The sequence below is a fragment of the Gymnogyps californianus genome, chromosome 5, assembly GCF_018139145.2.
Source record: "Gymnogyps californianus isolate 813 chromosome 5, ASM1813914v2, whole genome shotgun sequence".
NCBI lineage: Eukaryota > Metazoa > Chordata > Aves > Accipitriformes > Cathartidae > Gymnogyps > Gymnogyps californianus.
The window spans coordinates 64,579,539-64,593,535 of NC_059475.1; the positions used below are offsets into that span (position 1 = coordinate 64,579,539).

Consider the following 13,997-nt stretch of genomic DNA (forward strand, 5'->3'; position numbering starts at 1 on the left):
AATGACTACTTCAAGATGAATTTGGCCTTGGCAAGCTATATAGAGATGGTTTTAGTTTTATTTCACAGTACATTATTCAGAAGCATGGGACTATTACTGTGGGGAAGAGGAGCACTTCAGAAAGGGGTGTGATCAATCAACAGAAGAGATTAAAATCACTGGGGAAAGCTGTTTCTTGTTTGAGAATTAGGAGGCAAAGAGTAAGAGACAGCATGTTACAGAGATGGATATGCAAGCTCAGGCAAAAGAGGTAAGAAGGCAGTCTGTGGTGGAGCACAGCCTTGTCACTTCACCACAGTGTATGTTTATGGCAAAAATGGTCTAGATGAGAGATCATTTAAAACTGCAGAACTCCTTCCCAGTTGGGAAACGACAGGCTCCAGAGGCTCTGGAGCCAACCAGGAAATGCAAGATGAAAGCATTTCTAAAAAAACAAAATAAAGGAAAAATGTGTACACAGATCCAGCACAGAGCTTCACAGAGAGATTTAAATATCGGCCTCACTCTGACAGCCAAAGCTTAATCAAACTGTGCAAGAGGATTTATGGAGCCTGCCAACTCTGAAGAGATGCCAGGGAGAATAATTTATCGGCATATTTGAAGGCATTTTTAATATCTATCTGCCTTTGTTAGCAGGCTCCTCAGCTCTGAGGATAAAGCAATGAGCTCATCTAGTTCCCTCTTTGATTTCAGTGGGTCCACCATTGTGTTGTTCCTTTTCCTTTTCATCTTTGTCTAAAAAATACTACTGGCATCTGGTTCATTCAGAAACAAGTTCATTCTGGCTATTCCAGCACTGCATGTGAAACAGATTATCTGCCTTTTTCTGTCTGTTGGAAAGAAAGAACTTGGCCCAGATCTGTGCAAGTGCAAAGGAGAGACATGCGCCTTGTGCAAAGTGACATAACGGAAACGTAGGCAACCTTGCACCACCATCAGCATCTGGCTGCCTCGTTTCACACCTCCTAAGTGTTCAGGAGAGGACTGGGGAGCACAAACACAGGGGTCTGGGCTAGCTCACACAGTGGCCAAACTGACCACCCAGGATTTAGGGAAAAGGCGAGGCACAAAGGCAGCAGGAAGCACATACGCACTGCGCTTGGATGTGCCAAGCAAAGCACAGCCCAGGTATTTTGAGTCATGTGTTGCTTGCTGTAGCATGCAGGGAGGATGCAGACACCTACCGTAGTATCTGAGCTGACAACAGCTAGTTCTGACCTCCCAGTATCCAGGGGTGTTGGAACCCGAGCAAGTGCAGTTTATGAAAAGAATAAACTTCTCCAAAGAACAGTTCAGAAGATCTCACCCTCCGTGCTGATGTTCAGGGTGAGCAGCTGCAGTGACTAGGCAGCTTGGACGATCCACATCTCTCCTGAACTTAGACATCGTTGGCAGCAGTCCGAAACCAGACCTTTCCCCTCCGCTCCTCTGTCACCGCAGACTGTTTGCTTTGATTACGTTAAAAAATCTGCCTCTAAGTCTTTCTGCTGTGAAAACCCTGGCCTCTGCCTTCTCTCCTCATTAATGGCATTTTCAAGTTGCTTACAGTGGTGGGGCCAGTCTGGTTCAGCACGGAGCACTCACCATCCAGAAAGCCTTTCCAAAAATAAGCCGCAGCACACGCAAAAGGGGTCCTCACTGAGAGTTTGGGCAATCATGGTGGCATCTCCTTAGGATGGGCAGTTTACTCCTCCCACAGCACAGCTCCGTGTTCACTTTGCTTTCTCTCCTTCAGCTGGGCCTGGGTGGAGTGCCCTAGGGAAATTTCTTTTCTGTATCTCTCCAATCTTCTTTCTTCTCAGCCCGTTATGGTAAGTGCATGCAGCATAGCCTGAGTCTCCAAGGGCTCTGCTGGAGCTGTTATCCTGCATCCAGCCAGACTGGCCTGCCCTGTGCTCTAACCACACGGGACATTAGAAGTTCCTCAGAATTTCTTTCAAATGGCAAGAAAAAACCACCTGAACCCTGTACTCCCCAGGGAGTCCTGGATTTAACTCACACACACAAACATAATAATCAAATTAATCTCTCATTAGGAGCCACCACTCGAGCTTCCTGAGAAATGATGGGCTCATTTTCACCGGAAGGAGAGGCAGAGGAGGGTACCCTTCAGATTTAGGTCTTCCTCATCTAGTATCACCTGGAAATTTAGGGGAGGAGAAAACCCTAACATACACACACACTTTCCCAACTGCTACCTAACTTATTTCTACGTATGCATATGGATACACAAAGCATTTCTACAATTCACTATCAGTGCCCTCTAACTTAACCTCTTGTTTTAAGGTAGAATTGGGCCACATTCTGAAATAATAACCACAGGCTTCCCCCCATCAACTCAAGAGAAATTGCTGGTAGAGCAATACACTACTCATTATAGTACCTTGTGGGGAAGTCTCTTGTGTCTGATGGTTACCTGAGTGACTGAGGGACCTACGGCAGCCTCATATTCACTCTTCTGGGCAGCAAAGGAATGACAAACTTCTGTAGAAAGTTTTGAGTGGCTTTTTTAATTAACAAGCTGAAAATTGGCTGAGCTGTTGTGGAAGGGTCCCCATACCTCTCTCCCGCTGAAGATGAAGTGGCTGGTTGCCGTCTGCACTGCAACATTCCTGAGCCCTTTTCTTGCTCTCCAGAAAAACCCGTGTGTGCTGCCTCCTAGCAAAGGGGGATAAGTTACACTGCCAGCAAGCCCTCGGTATTGAATATTGCTGTCTGCTAGCCGTACAAACAAGCTGTCTGGAAGCAAAGGGGATTTAAACTGTGGCACATTTAACCATTCTCCCTCCGGCTGCTCCTGAAAGCCACGCAAGCTCCCTCCTGGCTGCTGGCAGAAGCTGGGAAGGAAATCTCAACTCCCTCACCTTGTGCTCCGACAGCCAAAAATGAGTCCATAAAGCACAGGTTGTCACAGCAGGACCTGGCTCCTGACCCACAGAGCATCATTATTGCTGCAGCTGAGTTTGAAGCACTAATTCCCAGACACAACAGCCCCTTGATGTTAACGTGGCAGAGCAAAGGGGATTTTAAGCAAGCCTGCGAGAGCAAAGTCTAAAGGAGGAGGGGTGGGGGGGGTGGTGTGTGTGTTAGACTTCAGTGGCATTGTCGGGGTGCAGAGAGCACCAGGGTATCCGGAGGGGGGAAGTGAACTCAGTGACATGAAGCAGCAGAGTTCACTAAACCAGAGTATTTGCCTTGTGAGTCAGCGTCACTTCCAGACTATTGTTCTCTAGAAAAACAGATCAAATTCAAGTTTTTCTTTTGCATCTTTGGCACTGTATTGCTGACATCATTTTTCACTGAGATACGGGTCATGTTTGCTCTCAGCTGAGCTCCTTCACCTTTCAATCCCTCTCACTCTTTGCACTAATCCACCGGCATTTGGATTCCCCCGTGCTGTTCCACCTGCACTGGGCGGGAGTGCAGGCTGCTAAAACCACAGCCAACTTCCTCTGCGCCTTCCTCTTTTCTTGCCTGGTGTTTATTTTTCACACAAAAACCACTTGGAGGGGGACATAACCCTTTTTGCTCAGTCTCTTAACTCCAGTAGTGTTTTCTTCAAAACGCATGTTTTTAACCAGCTGGAGGGAGAACAGGCTTTAGTCTCATTTGTGTCCCCAAAATATACAGCTACAGGCAAGACTGCCCAAGCCTCACTTTTGGAAGGAGCATTTCAGCTAGGCCAGAAGTGTTTCAGAGCTCACATTAAGACTGGAGGTTGGCACACAAATGCCAAGAGATACCCTCGGCTTCACCAGACTCAGCTGTGACAGGAGTTCAGAAATCCAGGGTGCGGAAGGCAGAGCAATGCTAACCCTTCCCTGGGGAGATGCTGCTTTCTAGCCCCTGCTGTTACCTGCCTCTGAGAGTGAAAACATCTAAGCTGCAATTGCTCATCCAAGTTTCCAAGCCTTTGGGCCAACCATTGCTACTTCAGATCATCAGCCCATGGAGCGACTCAACAGGCTTAGCCCTTCTCTCCTCATCTGAAACAGACTTGGAAAGGAAAATCCCTGCAGCTTTCCCTGTGAATTTGCTTCCCATTACGCCATCAACTTTTGAGACCCGATTTTCACTGTGTCTCTTCATTCTCCCCTCCAACTAAGCCTGACTGTGAGCAAGACAGTGTGATTGAATTGCATTTGAGAAAGTCACACATGAAGCGAGTGAAACATGCTGCCAAAATACCACCCCGCTTACGGGAAACAAGAGGATTGTATTTCATTTTGCAGTTCACTCAGCTGAATCCCAAAGCCTCTGGCTGCCTGGAAAGCCACCCTCTTTGCTCAAGCACATTTTGCTAGTGACAATTTAGAAATTCAGAACATCGACATGCTGTGACAAAGAAAACTCCAGCTGCACTCTCACTGTAAAAGATACGGTGCGGCAGTCTCTGGTCTCTGCACGCTCACAAAGTTTCTCCTTCACAGTCTCTTCATCATCAGACACTGGTGACTACTCTGTCAGCTGATGGCAAAGAGTATCTGAAAGAATTTCTTTTACAGACGCAAACCCAATAGCTCCTCTGGCATAAACTCCTTGTGACTGTATTCAGGTAGAGCTATGAAGAAACCTTTTTTTGGGGAATCAAAGCAAAACTTACGTTTAGAATGAGCTGAAGTGGTCTGAATCCATTCAGCAGCAATTCTCCTTATCTGCACTTTTTTCACTCCCACAAGCAAATCCATGCCCAGTTTGACTTGCTCACACAAGCAGGGGAGACCTCAGTTTGAGTCGTCTCTGCCTGACTTGAACCATGAATACCTAAATTCCCCAGTGACACACTCAGACGAGGCAGGCTACACAAGTGAGATTTTCTATTTCCCTCCTCTGGGAGTATCGACTCCAGCAAAATCCTGCTGATTTACAGTGATTCAGCTCTGCCCTACTCTTTCCCCAGCTCTTGAGGGAAAATATCAAGGACAAAAAAAAACATTAACAAGGGAAATAGATAAAAACTTCTTTTTCTAGAGCACAAATATTTCTGCTTTCAGTTCTAAACAAGGTCCCGGGGCATTTAGGTTGTTTTTGTTTTCCTTGGTACCAGTGCTCAAAAACATGCCATGAACACCCAGTGACCTAAATGAGGTCCTAAGGACGTATTTTGGTCATTATCAGGAAACTGCAAAGATGAACAGGATGCAACCTTCAGAAATTGGGTGGTTTCTGATGGGGGGAAATTGGCAAAGCACAATTATGGTAAACGAAAGCAAAACAAAATAACAGCATCTGTGAAATGGGTCCTAAAACCTGTTAACCTTGTTTACAATGAAGCTCTTCATGAAGGCAAACGGATCAAGTGCTTTCTAAACCTAGGTATATCCATTTGTAGAGCATCTCTAAGCACCTACACCTAATTGCATCTTCCTGGCAGAAGAATTTGATTTTTGTTTCAGAGCTTTCTACCACTCAAGACTAAGCGAGTTCTCACTAGTCCTGTTCAAGGTTAGAGGCCAGAACTTCTAGTGAGGGGCTAATCCAGTTATTAAGGCTATTGAGGCCTTAGCCTGCAATACAAGAGACCCCAGGTTTAATTCCCTGGTCTTCCATAGGCTTCCCATGCCATGTAACTACTTATAATCATTTATGTCACTGCAGTAGTTGAGTGCTCTGATTTTCCAGAGCTCTTAATATCATGGGTTAGAAAGCACTGTCACAGCTGTAAATCAGGGAGCTTGAGTGCACTTTTTGTTGGAGGTAAACACAGTAGTGATTAGAAGATGCTCACATAGTAATAATGCTGTATCTAAGAGAAATAATATTAGCATCAGAAGTCTGTGAGAAAAAAAAACCTACATATTTAGCAGCTAGAAAATCTACTGTCTTCCTTCATAAAATAGCCACAAGGGAACAAAAAAGCCAGGTTCACCACTCTGTGTTATACTGACACCTAAAAATACTGACCAAACATTATCAATACACTGCAAAGATAATACTTCAGCAGTGAGCACATTTGTGTGCTCTTGTGAATTATCATTCAAAAGAAAATCAAAGTGTGTGGGTTTTTTCCATTTTAATCTAGAGCCCCAGACAATCCCATGACAGGATATTTCCTTCCCATTAAAGCCAACATGCTCTGATGCCTCTAAAAACTCAGCATAAGAAAGGGAGGAGGAAATGAGGAGCTCTTCTAGTGAACGGCTCTTGATGCCAAAAGCAGCTACTGTGACGTTCCAGAAATTCAGGCTGTAGCCAACTATCATCAGTGCTGTAAAATAAGATGCTAAAGTCACCTCCAAGTAGCAGCCATGCAGGGAACAGAAACACTGAAGAACGGAAGGTCCAGCAAAAATTTCAGTTGCAACTTCCCACTAGTTAAGCACAAGGCTCCTGGTTAATGCTCTAAATCTCAGCCTTTTTCCCAAAGCAGACATAGAGTAGTGCTTCTCTCGAGCAACGCATGTGCATTTCAGAGAGGCGGTTTTGCTTTCATTTGGGTTTCACCAGCAACACTTGATACAGCAGACAAGCAGAGCGGCTGGAGAGGAGACCTTTTTCAGGCAAGTAACCAGCAATTGCTAAGTTGACTGTGCAGTTTCGGAGACACTCGGTCGATCTCTATTTAAATTCTTAGCTCCCACCTCAATTCTGGCCCTCTTTCTCCAGTGCCTCTCATCATGCTGCTTGCCTTTTAATCACAGAAGGGACCTGCTGTTAAAAGTTGGGTTCTGAACATGGGCTAGAGGAGCATGGGGTAACTGCAGCTTGCACTGGCTGTTTCTATGAGGTTCCTATCAGAATTAGGAAAATAAGCATTTCATCAAGAGGCTAAACCACAGATCATATTTTATTATACCCCGAAATTCCTGTTATGATGAGCATCTATCTGACCACATTTTACCTCCATCTCATACTTATCCAAGATACCTGCAACAAATCCACTCTGCTATTACTTGTCACTGCAGAATTAGAATTGGCTCAGGCATTCAAGAATCACAATCCAACAACATGAACGCTGCTCCAGAAGCTGCAATGAGTCTGAACTTCACATTTCTTTTTATTTTAAATATGTTGCAGGTTATTTCCAAAACCCAAGAGGGCATTCAGCATGACAAACGATCACTCCTGAGCACAACCTGTGATTCCAAAGCACAACCCTTTGCCTCCTCAAGAAGTGGATTTTATTCTCAGTTGATTTCTGTGGAATTTATTAGATGCATTTTCAGCTACAGAAAGTAGTTGCTCAGTTCACATACAACAGAAACCTTTCAGCAGAAACCTCCAGATTCTTGCTACTAAAGATGTGATGAAAAAAAACCTCTCCTCTTTCCTTTAAATGGTCCCATCATTCACTACCCCATTTCTTTTAGTCAGTGCTCCACAAGTTACTATGAATTACTGTCTTACCCAACTATTTCTTAGATCCGCTATTACCACAATATTTAGTAGTATCCAGTCTTAAATGCATCTTTGTTCACAGTGCTTTTGCAAGGAAAGGGAATACTCCGATCCTTCTCTCTCTCCAAAGGGTGCTTAGAGATATTAAGTGATTTGATCAGGGGCAGGAAAAAGTCAGTAGCAGAACAGCCAAGTAAGGTCTCTTGATTCATAGGTTAACACTCTCGTCATTTAATCACCCTTTGATTCATTACAGTAAGCCAGGCAGTTCCAGTGCACTAGGCACTGTTTGTACATGCACAGCCTGAAATCTTAAAAAGCTTCATTCCCACGTCACAGGTAAAGATGTGAGGCACATGGATAATAAAGCTCCTGGGAAAATTCAGGAATACATGGTAGAACAAGGACTAAGTGTAGCCAGCAACAGCTCTCCTCAAGCTGTTTGCTGTACAGCCCTATTTTTTTTCTCCCAAACACACAAAAATCAAAAACTTGTCTTTGTATGCAGGTAGATAGCAATCCCTGGGGGATGGCTAGTATTACTAACAGTCAGAACGAAGAATTATCATGAAGACTTCACTTCTTCGCCACTCCAGTCACGTGGAAATCATATGGTCACTACTGATTAAATACTGCATATACCTGCTGCTTCTGTTCTGGAGGATGACCATATGTTGTAAATCATTAAGTCAGCAGGGGAATGCCCGGACACACAGACATGCACACACTTTGCTTGCCAAGTTGGCTGCTGAACCGTATAAAGGACATAACTATGCAAACACACCGAAGTGTGGCAGGATTTTTTTTGTTTGTTTACCCTTCAATTCAAGATAAGAAAAGGGTCAGGGTAACCGCTATTTCTGAGTGCTCATACCCCAGCCCTGTTTTCTTTTGCTAGATTTAGGCTGAAGAAAGCCAGGACAAAGTGCACGCAAACGGCAAAAGGAACTCACTGCTTTGAGGATTGCCACTGCGTCCTGCTGCAGCCACGTTGGGTAGACGACTTCGTCATTCAGAATGGCCTCGAAGAGGTCGTCCTCATTCTCCGCCTCAAAGGGTGCGTGGCCACACAGCATCTCGTACAGCAGCACACCCATGGCCCACCAGTCTACGTCAGGGCCATACAGCATCTCCTGCAGGATCTGAAGAAGGGACAGGAAAGAAATATCAACCCTGAAACTTCTTAAACTGAGCAAGGGAGGAAAAAGGATTTGGAAACATTAATGCAGACGTTCTCGCTATGTCCTAGCAGTGCTCTCTGCTAGGCCGGCTGTATGTCCAGGAACACATAGGTGATCTCAAGCTGGGAACCCCTAGATCAGCACAAAGGTACATTAGATGCATTAAACAAGGGCTGAACTAGCTTGGCTGCTCAGGGGGTCACCTGGGAAACAAGCCCTTAGAAATGATGCTAGGGCTTAGCAGGAGGAGAAGGGGCATTTCAGCAAAACTGGCTGAGCCTCAGAAGCAGCAGAGCAGCCATGTGTGCGGGCTGACATCGCCTTCTCCTTGCCTCTGGGAAGGAAATGCCTACCCGGCTCCAACGGCAAGGCTTTCAGCTGGAGAGGGGAAGGAGCATGAGTGTGTGAGAAAGGCACAAACACCAACCACAGACAAAAATTCAATTGTGTTGAAAAAGGATCTGAAACCCTGTCGGAACATCTGGCAGCATCTGGAGGGCAGCTGTTCCTTAAAGAGGTGTTTATTAATTTTGTAGTGAGATTGGGGAATGACAGGGAACAGGAGGACGTAGAAAAAGGAACTGGGAAACGAGGGAGAATCCAAACTCCTTTCAGATCAAACTGGGCCAGTATCTGTATGTGCCTCTCAAGATTTCTGCAGCTGTGCCTCCATTTTTCACCTCATGTTTCCTAAAGAAAAATATAGGCTTATCTTGGTGCCCACAGCAGCCTGAAGGTTTACTCACGCTTTGCTTGCACAAGGGATTGATAATACAAGCATACATCTAGGAGGAAACCTTGTACCTGGCAGTCAAATAAGGTGTAGCTAAAGACACCAGAGAGTACACTTGCTGTTCCCAAGCTAACCTACGCTTTTCATATTGTAACCAAGTTTTCCTGGCCAAAGAAAGGTTTCCTATACCTCCGGAGCGATGTAGTCTGGTGTACCACAGAAGGTGGCTGTGGTAATGCCATCATGAATGCCCTCTTTGCACATTCCAAAGTCTGCCAGCTTGCAGTGACCCTCGTAGTCCAGCAGCACGTTGTCCAGCTTCAAGTCCCTGCAATGAGAATCATCCACTGAGTTGCCACATGCTTGGAGCAGCCCCAGCACAAATGGAGGCAGCATCCCAGGCCTCAGAAGCTTAACCTGTAAACTGGACAAGCCTCATCATCATAAAAAAACAAACAGAAGTCACACAGGAGGGGTTTTCTTTTGCTTCATCTCTTACAAAAGGGAGGGAGGAACAAACATCATTCTGCCGAACTGCATTTAATATGGGCAGGTGCTATACGAGTTCGCCCACATGGCTTTCCAAACACACCACAAGCCTGGCTGGCAGAGCTCCTGCTCATTTAGCTCTGGGACTCACTGGAGCAGAGGTTGCCAGAGCTGTCAAATTGCGTAACGATGTTATGATGCAGCAAAATGCACCGCACGGGACGTGCTCTGATTCAGCAAAGCGCCGCACTGGGAACACGCAGCTGAAGCCGGGGAGGCGTGCGAGGCCTCTTCAGAGGGGCAGCAGATCCCCTCTTCTCCTGAGGTATGGGGGGTTAAGTCCCAGGCTTCCCTGTATTGGGGCAAGCCTGACTGATAAACCCCACCTGGAGTGTTATCCAAGCTGAGAAGAAAAGAAACTCCCTGCTGACACCACGCCACACGGGCAGGGGGAATCTTCAGCCAGCATAGGATGCCTCCATCATACGGCAAAGTCTTGAAGTGCCTCCCAGATGTATCGATTCCAGCAGGACTGCATTAATGTGAGAAGCGAATGTCCCCCACAGTGCTCATTGGGGTGGGGACCTCCTTGTCACTGTCACAAGAGACCTGCAGCCAAACAAGCTGCAGAAAGGCACATTTTCCAACACATCACCTCTAACAGTCTGGGAGCTCCTCATCAAAAGCAGAGCTGCCAAAATGACAGAGCCCTAACAGAGCTTATCAGATTGCCTGACCTTGAGATTGCCTGAGGGAATAGCCCGCAGTCAGAAGCGCTGTCAGGAACATGACCAGAAAGCACAGGGTCATCTGCAGACTTAGGTGATGCCATCCTAAAAATACATACCAGCTCGTAGCACCTCTGCTTTTCGGCTGCCAGACAAGCTCTGGGCACCATCACAGATGGAGGAAAGGAGCTATGATGGGAGCTCTGTGCAGTACAGATAGGTCACAGTTCATTTTTTGAACTGTCTCAGGTATTGGCCCTAGAGTTGCACAGAGCCCTCACAGCAGCTCTGAGGCAGGGAAGTGTTACCATCACCATTTTACCGAGATGGGAGGACACCTTATAGGCCTAGACAAAGCCACTTTCAAAGTCATTCAGATGCCCAGATAAGTATCAAATAACTAAATACATTTGAGGGTCTCAGGGACCCTTCATGAAATCCATGCTGGAACTTGATCCTTTTTGCCCTCTGGTCAGACATCTATTTCCCTGGGAAGGGGGAGCAATGGGGACGGTGGTAACATAGGTGGTGGCATGTCCATATCTATATGAAAACCCATGGGTGAGCTGAAATCTGAATCCAGCTTGGTCCTGTTCATCCTCCGTCTATGATCTTAAAGTGAAAATCAGGTGGTCAATTGCTCTGTTGTGCATTGGCATTTCTACAGCCCACACCACCACCAGAAGACTCTCTGGTGCTTGAGACAGCTCTCCCTCAACTTCACTGTTGCAGTGGAAAGATCAATGATGCATTGTGCTAGACAATCAGAGCCACATCCTGTCCTAAAGAGATAAGAAGTATTATTAGCCTCTTTTGAACAGATGGGAAAGCGAGGAGTAGAGGTTAAGAAATTTGCCCATGTCCCCCAGAGCCAAGACTGAACACCAGCTTCCTGAATTCCAGCTCCAGATCTTAATCACAAGATCATACATCCTCTCTGTTCAACTTTAACATGGCACAGCAACACAAGCCAGCAAAAAGCGCTCTGCAGTGACGCTGCCTTCCCAGCAGGCCCGCCAGCTATCCGGTGGCCAGTGAAATCTGGATGCCGAGGACAGTGCCCATGCCTGTCTTATGCTGCAGTGTTTGCTCTGGGTGGGATGCTCAGCAGAAGACACTTATTTTTCCCGTTCTGAGAATCAAAAATGGCTGCTAAGGCATGTGGGCAAAGGCTCATCCTGGAAAGGCTTTAGGCAAGCACAGTGAGAGGTATTGTATGTGCTCACCCATGACAGTATGCCTTCAGCAGCAGTTTACAGCCAAAGCTCCTGTTGCTCTTCCCTGTGGTTCCTGGCAGAGCAGGGAAGCCCTCTGAGCATGAAGGCAGGCCTTGTTTCCAGGAATCTGCAATCATGTGGTTGAAACGCGCAGTTTATTCTTGGCTCAGTTTTAAATGCAGCAAACACCTTTTTGGTCCTGGGCAGGCCTGACTGTTGGGGGGTGCCCCTAAAGGCACGACTGGAAGAGGAATTTTGGTGAACCTGCTTGGAGATCCCCCTTCCAAACCTCCCCTCACTCCCCAAAACATCCGCCACGTCCTGGCATGCTTTGGGAATACCTCAAAATACATCTGCCTTATATCCAAGCTAGCAGAAACACAGTCACGTACAATGACTGAGTGAGCAGACTACAGTCCCTCATGGAGGGCCTGAGCAGGAGAGGAAAGACACAGCTACGAGGCAGGGCCAGCTCTGCAGACCAGATCACCAGCCACTCTGCCACTTTGCTGCAGAAGGCCCGAAATCCCTGCTAGCTGTATAATGCACCATGCTCATTATAGCACCAAGATGGCAGGAGCTTCTGCAGGTGCAAGAGCACTCTGCGCTTGCTGCGTCCTCCCAGATAGCCTCTATATATGTAATTGCCATTAAATTTAAACTGTCTGCCTCTCGCTGAGCGAGTATAGTTTTAACCACACAAAGCAAACCTCCAGCCCTTTGGCTTCTCTACACTGTACGTTAAACCCATTAAGAGCGCCTGTTGCCTCCTCCTGCAGTTGGGATACTGACTTCTCATGACTTCTTTCCAGCAATGTGAAATCCAAAACTTGCATTTTCTATTTTCACATAACCTGTAACGTGACATTAATCTGCTCTCGCTTGCTCAGGCACTCTGGCTATGTGCGGGTCATTTTAGAAGAGGACCTCCCGTGACCAAAGAAGACTTCTCAATGCTCTTTGCTTGGCAAGGCCACAGAAGATAGGCCCACACGTCCCTCTCAGAGCAGGTCGGGTGGGTCAGCACAGTGGCAGGCTCAGCTATGCGGCTCCTCTGGAGCCTGCTCTCTCCGGCTGCCCTGTAAGATAATTCTCTGGGAAAGTCGTGGTTTGGTCTCATGTTCGAGCATTTGTCTCAAGCGATCCCAGCAGACATAAGCTCTGTACTAGCTGCTCGATGCTGACAGGTCTCCCCGGGCGTTGTACCCTGTGAACCAGCACAGCCACATGAGAGGAAAAACACTGACAAGTTTCTGAGATTTACAAGGAGCTCTTCGTTTTCACAGCAAGGATTCCGGGAAGCTGATGAAACTGGAAGTCTTCCAGCTCAGAAAGCCCAAATCTACCTCATTTCCTTAATACTTGCATTTTCCATTCAATATTTTTAGCAGTTCAATGAAGAAATAACGGCAGAGAGGTTTTCTGAGGGCTGCATTTCTAAGGTCCAGCTGAGGTTCTGCCTTTCACTGGCAAACCTCCACTGGAAAACAGGCTTCATCCCGACTCAGAAAGGCAGCCTTTGTCCTTGCAGGCAGCTACGGCACATTGGCTTAACGGCCTCAGTTTAGTCTACGCCCAGAAGAAATGACAAAATAAGCTGCTTCAGCGTCACTTGCTGGAAGAGGTGTTCTTTACCCATCTGCCGCTTGAGTTTAACATTCGTAAAAAAACCAAAATTACAATTGCAGATGATCCAGTACTTTTCTGAAGCATTCGTCAAATACGATTTCCCTGCACCAGGGAGTTTTGCCAGTGAATAGGTGTTATACACGTACCTGCCACTCGCTCTACTCTGATCATCTCACTCGTGATGTAGAAACTATATTTGAAAGGATGAAATTTTCGGGGTTTTTTTTCCTCTTTTGGTTTTACCACCCTGTGTTGTAAGGGCTGTACATGTACTAAGAATCTTCTTCACAGGAATAGGGGTGGCAGAAACTGGCTTCCTGCCTCAGTTCAAGGTTCTCCCAGTTTTGGTAATCCCAAAGGTCCAGTTTAAAGCTCATAAAAGCCTGGTGTTCCCATCTCGATGCAAATCATTTAGTCATGAAAGATGTAGGTACAGAGCAGTGGGAGGTAGCCACAAACGTAGATGCGACTAATGTAAAACTCCAGCCAAAATGTTTTAAAAAAATACACAATTAAAAATGAAATCCTCAAACCTGGAACTAGCCAAATGAGTAATTTTGGCATTTCTGAAAGGGAAAAAATTTGCTTTTTCAAGTCTTCAGCATGCAAGGCTGTTTAGACACTCCTTGGAAACACTTTTGGGTGAGCAAATGTGCATTCAAACCCTCTTTGCAAGCAGGGA

At 46.3% G+C, this 13,997-nt stretch overlaps 1 protein-coding gene across 2 annotated transcripts in view; it reads right to left on the bottom strand.

The window, feature by feature from the left end:
• Window positions 1-13,997, bottom strand: part of PRKCH (protein kinase C eta) — a 120,912-nt gene that overhangs the window by 11,455 nt on the left and 95,460 nt on the right. For both annotated transcript variants that reach the window (XM_050897102.1, XM_050897103.1), the window contains exons 11-12: window positions 9,442-9,580; window positions 8,292-8,480 (exon numbers count right to left, since the gene is read on the bottom strand). In XM_050897102.1, coding sequence (XP_050753059.1) covers window positions 8,292-8,480; window positions 9,442-9,580 — 328 coding nt within the window. The remainder of the gene's footprint in view (window positions 1-8,291; window positions 8,481-9,441; window positions 9,581-13,997) is intronic.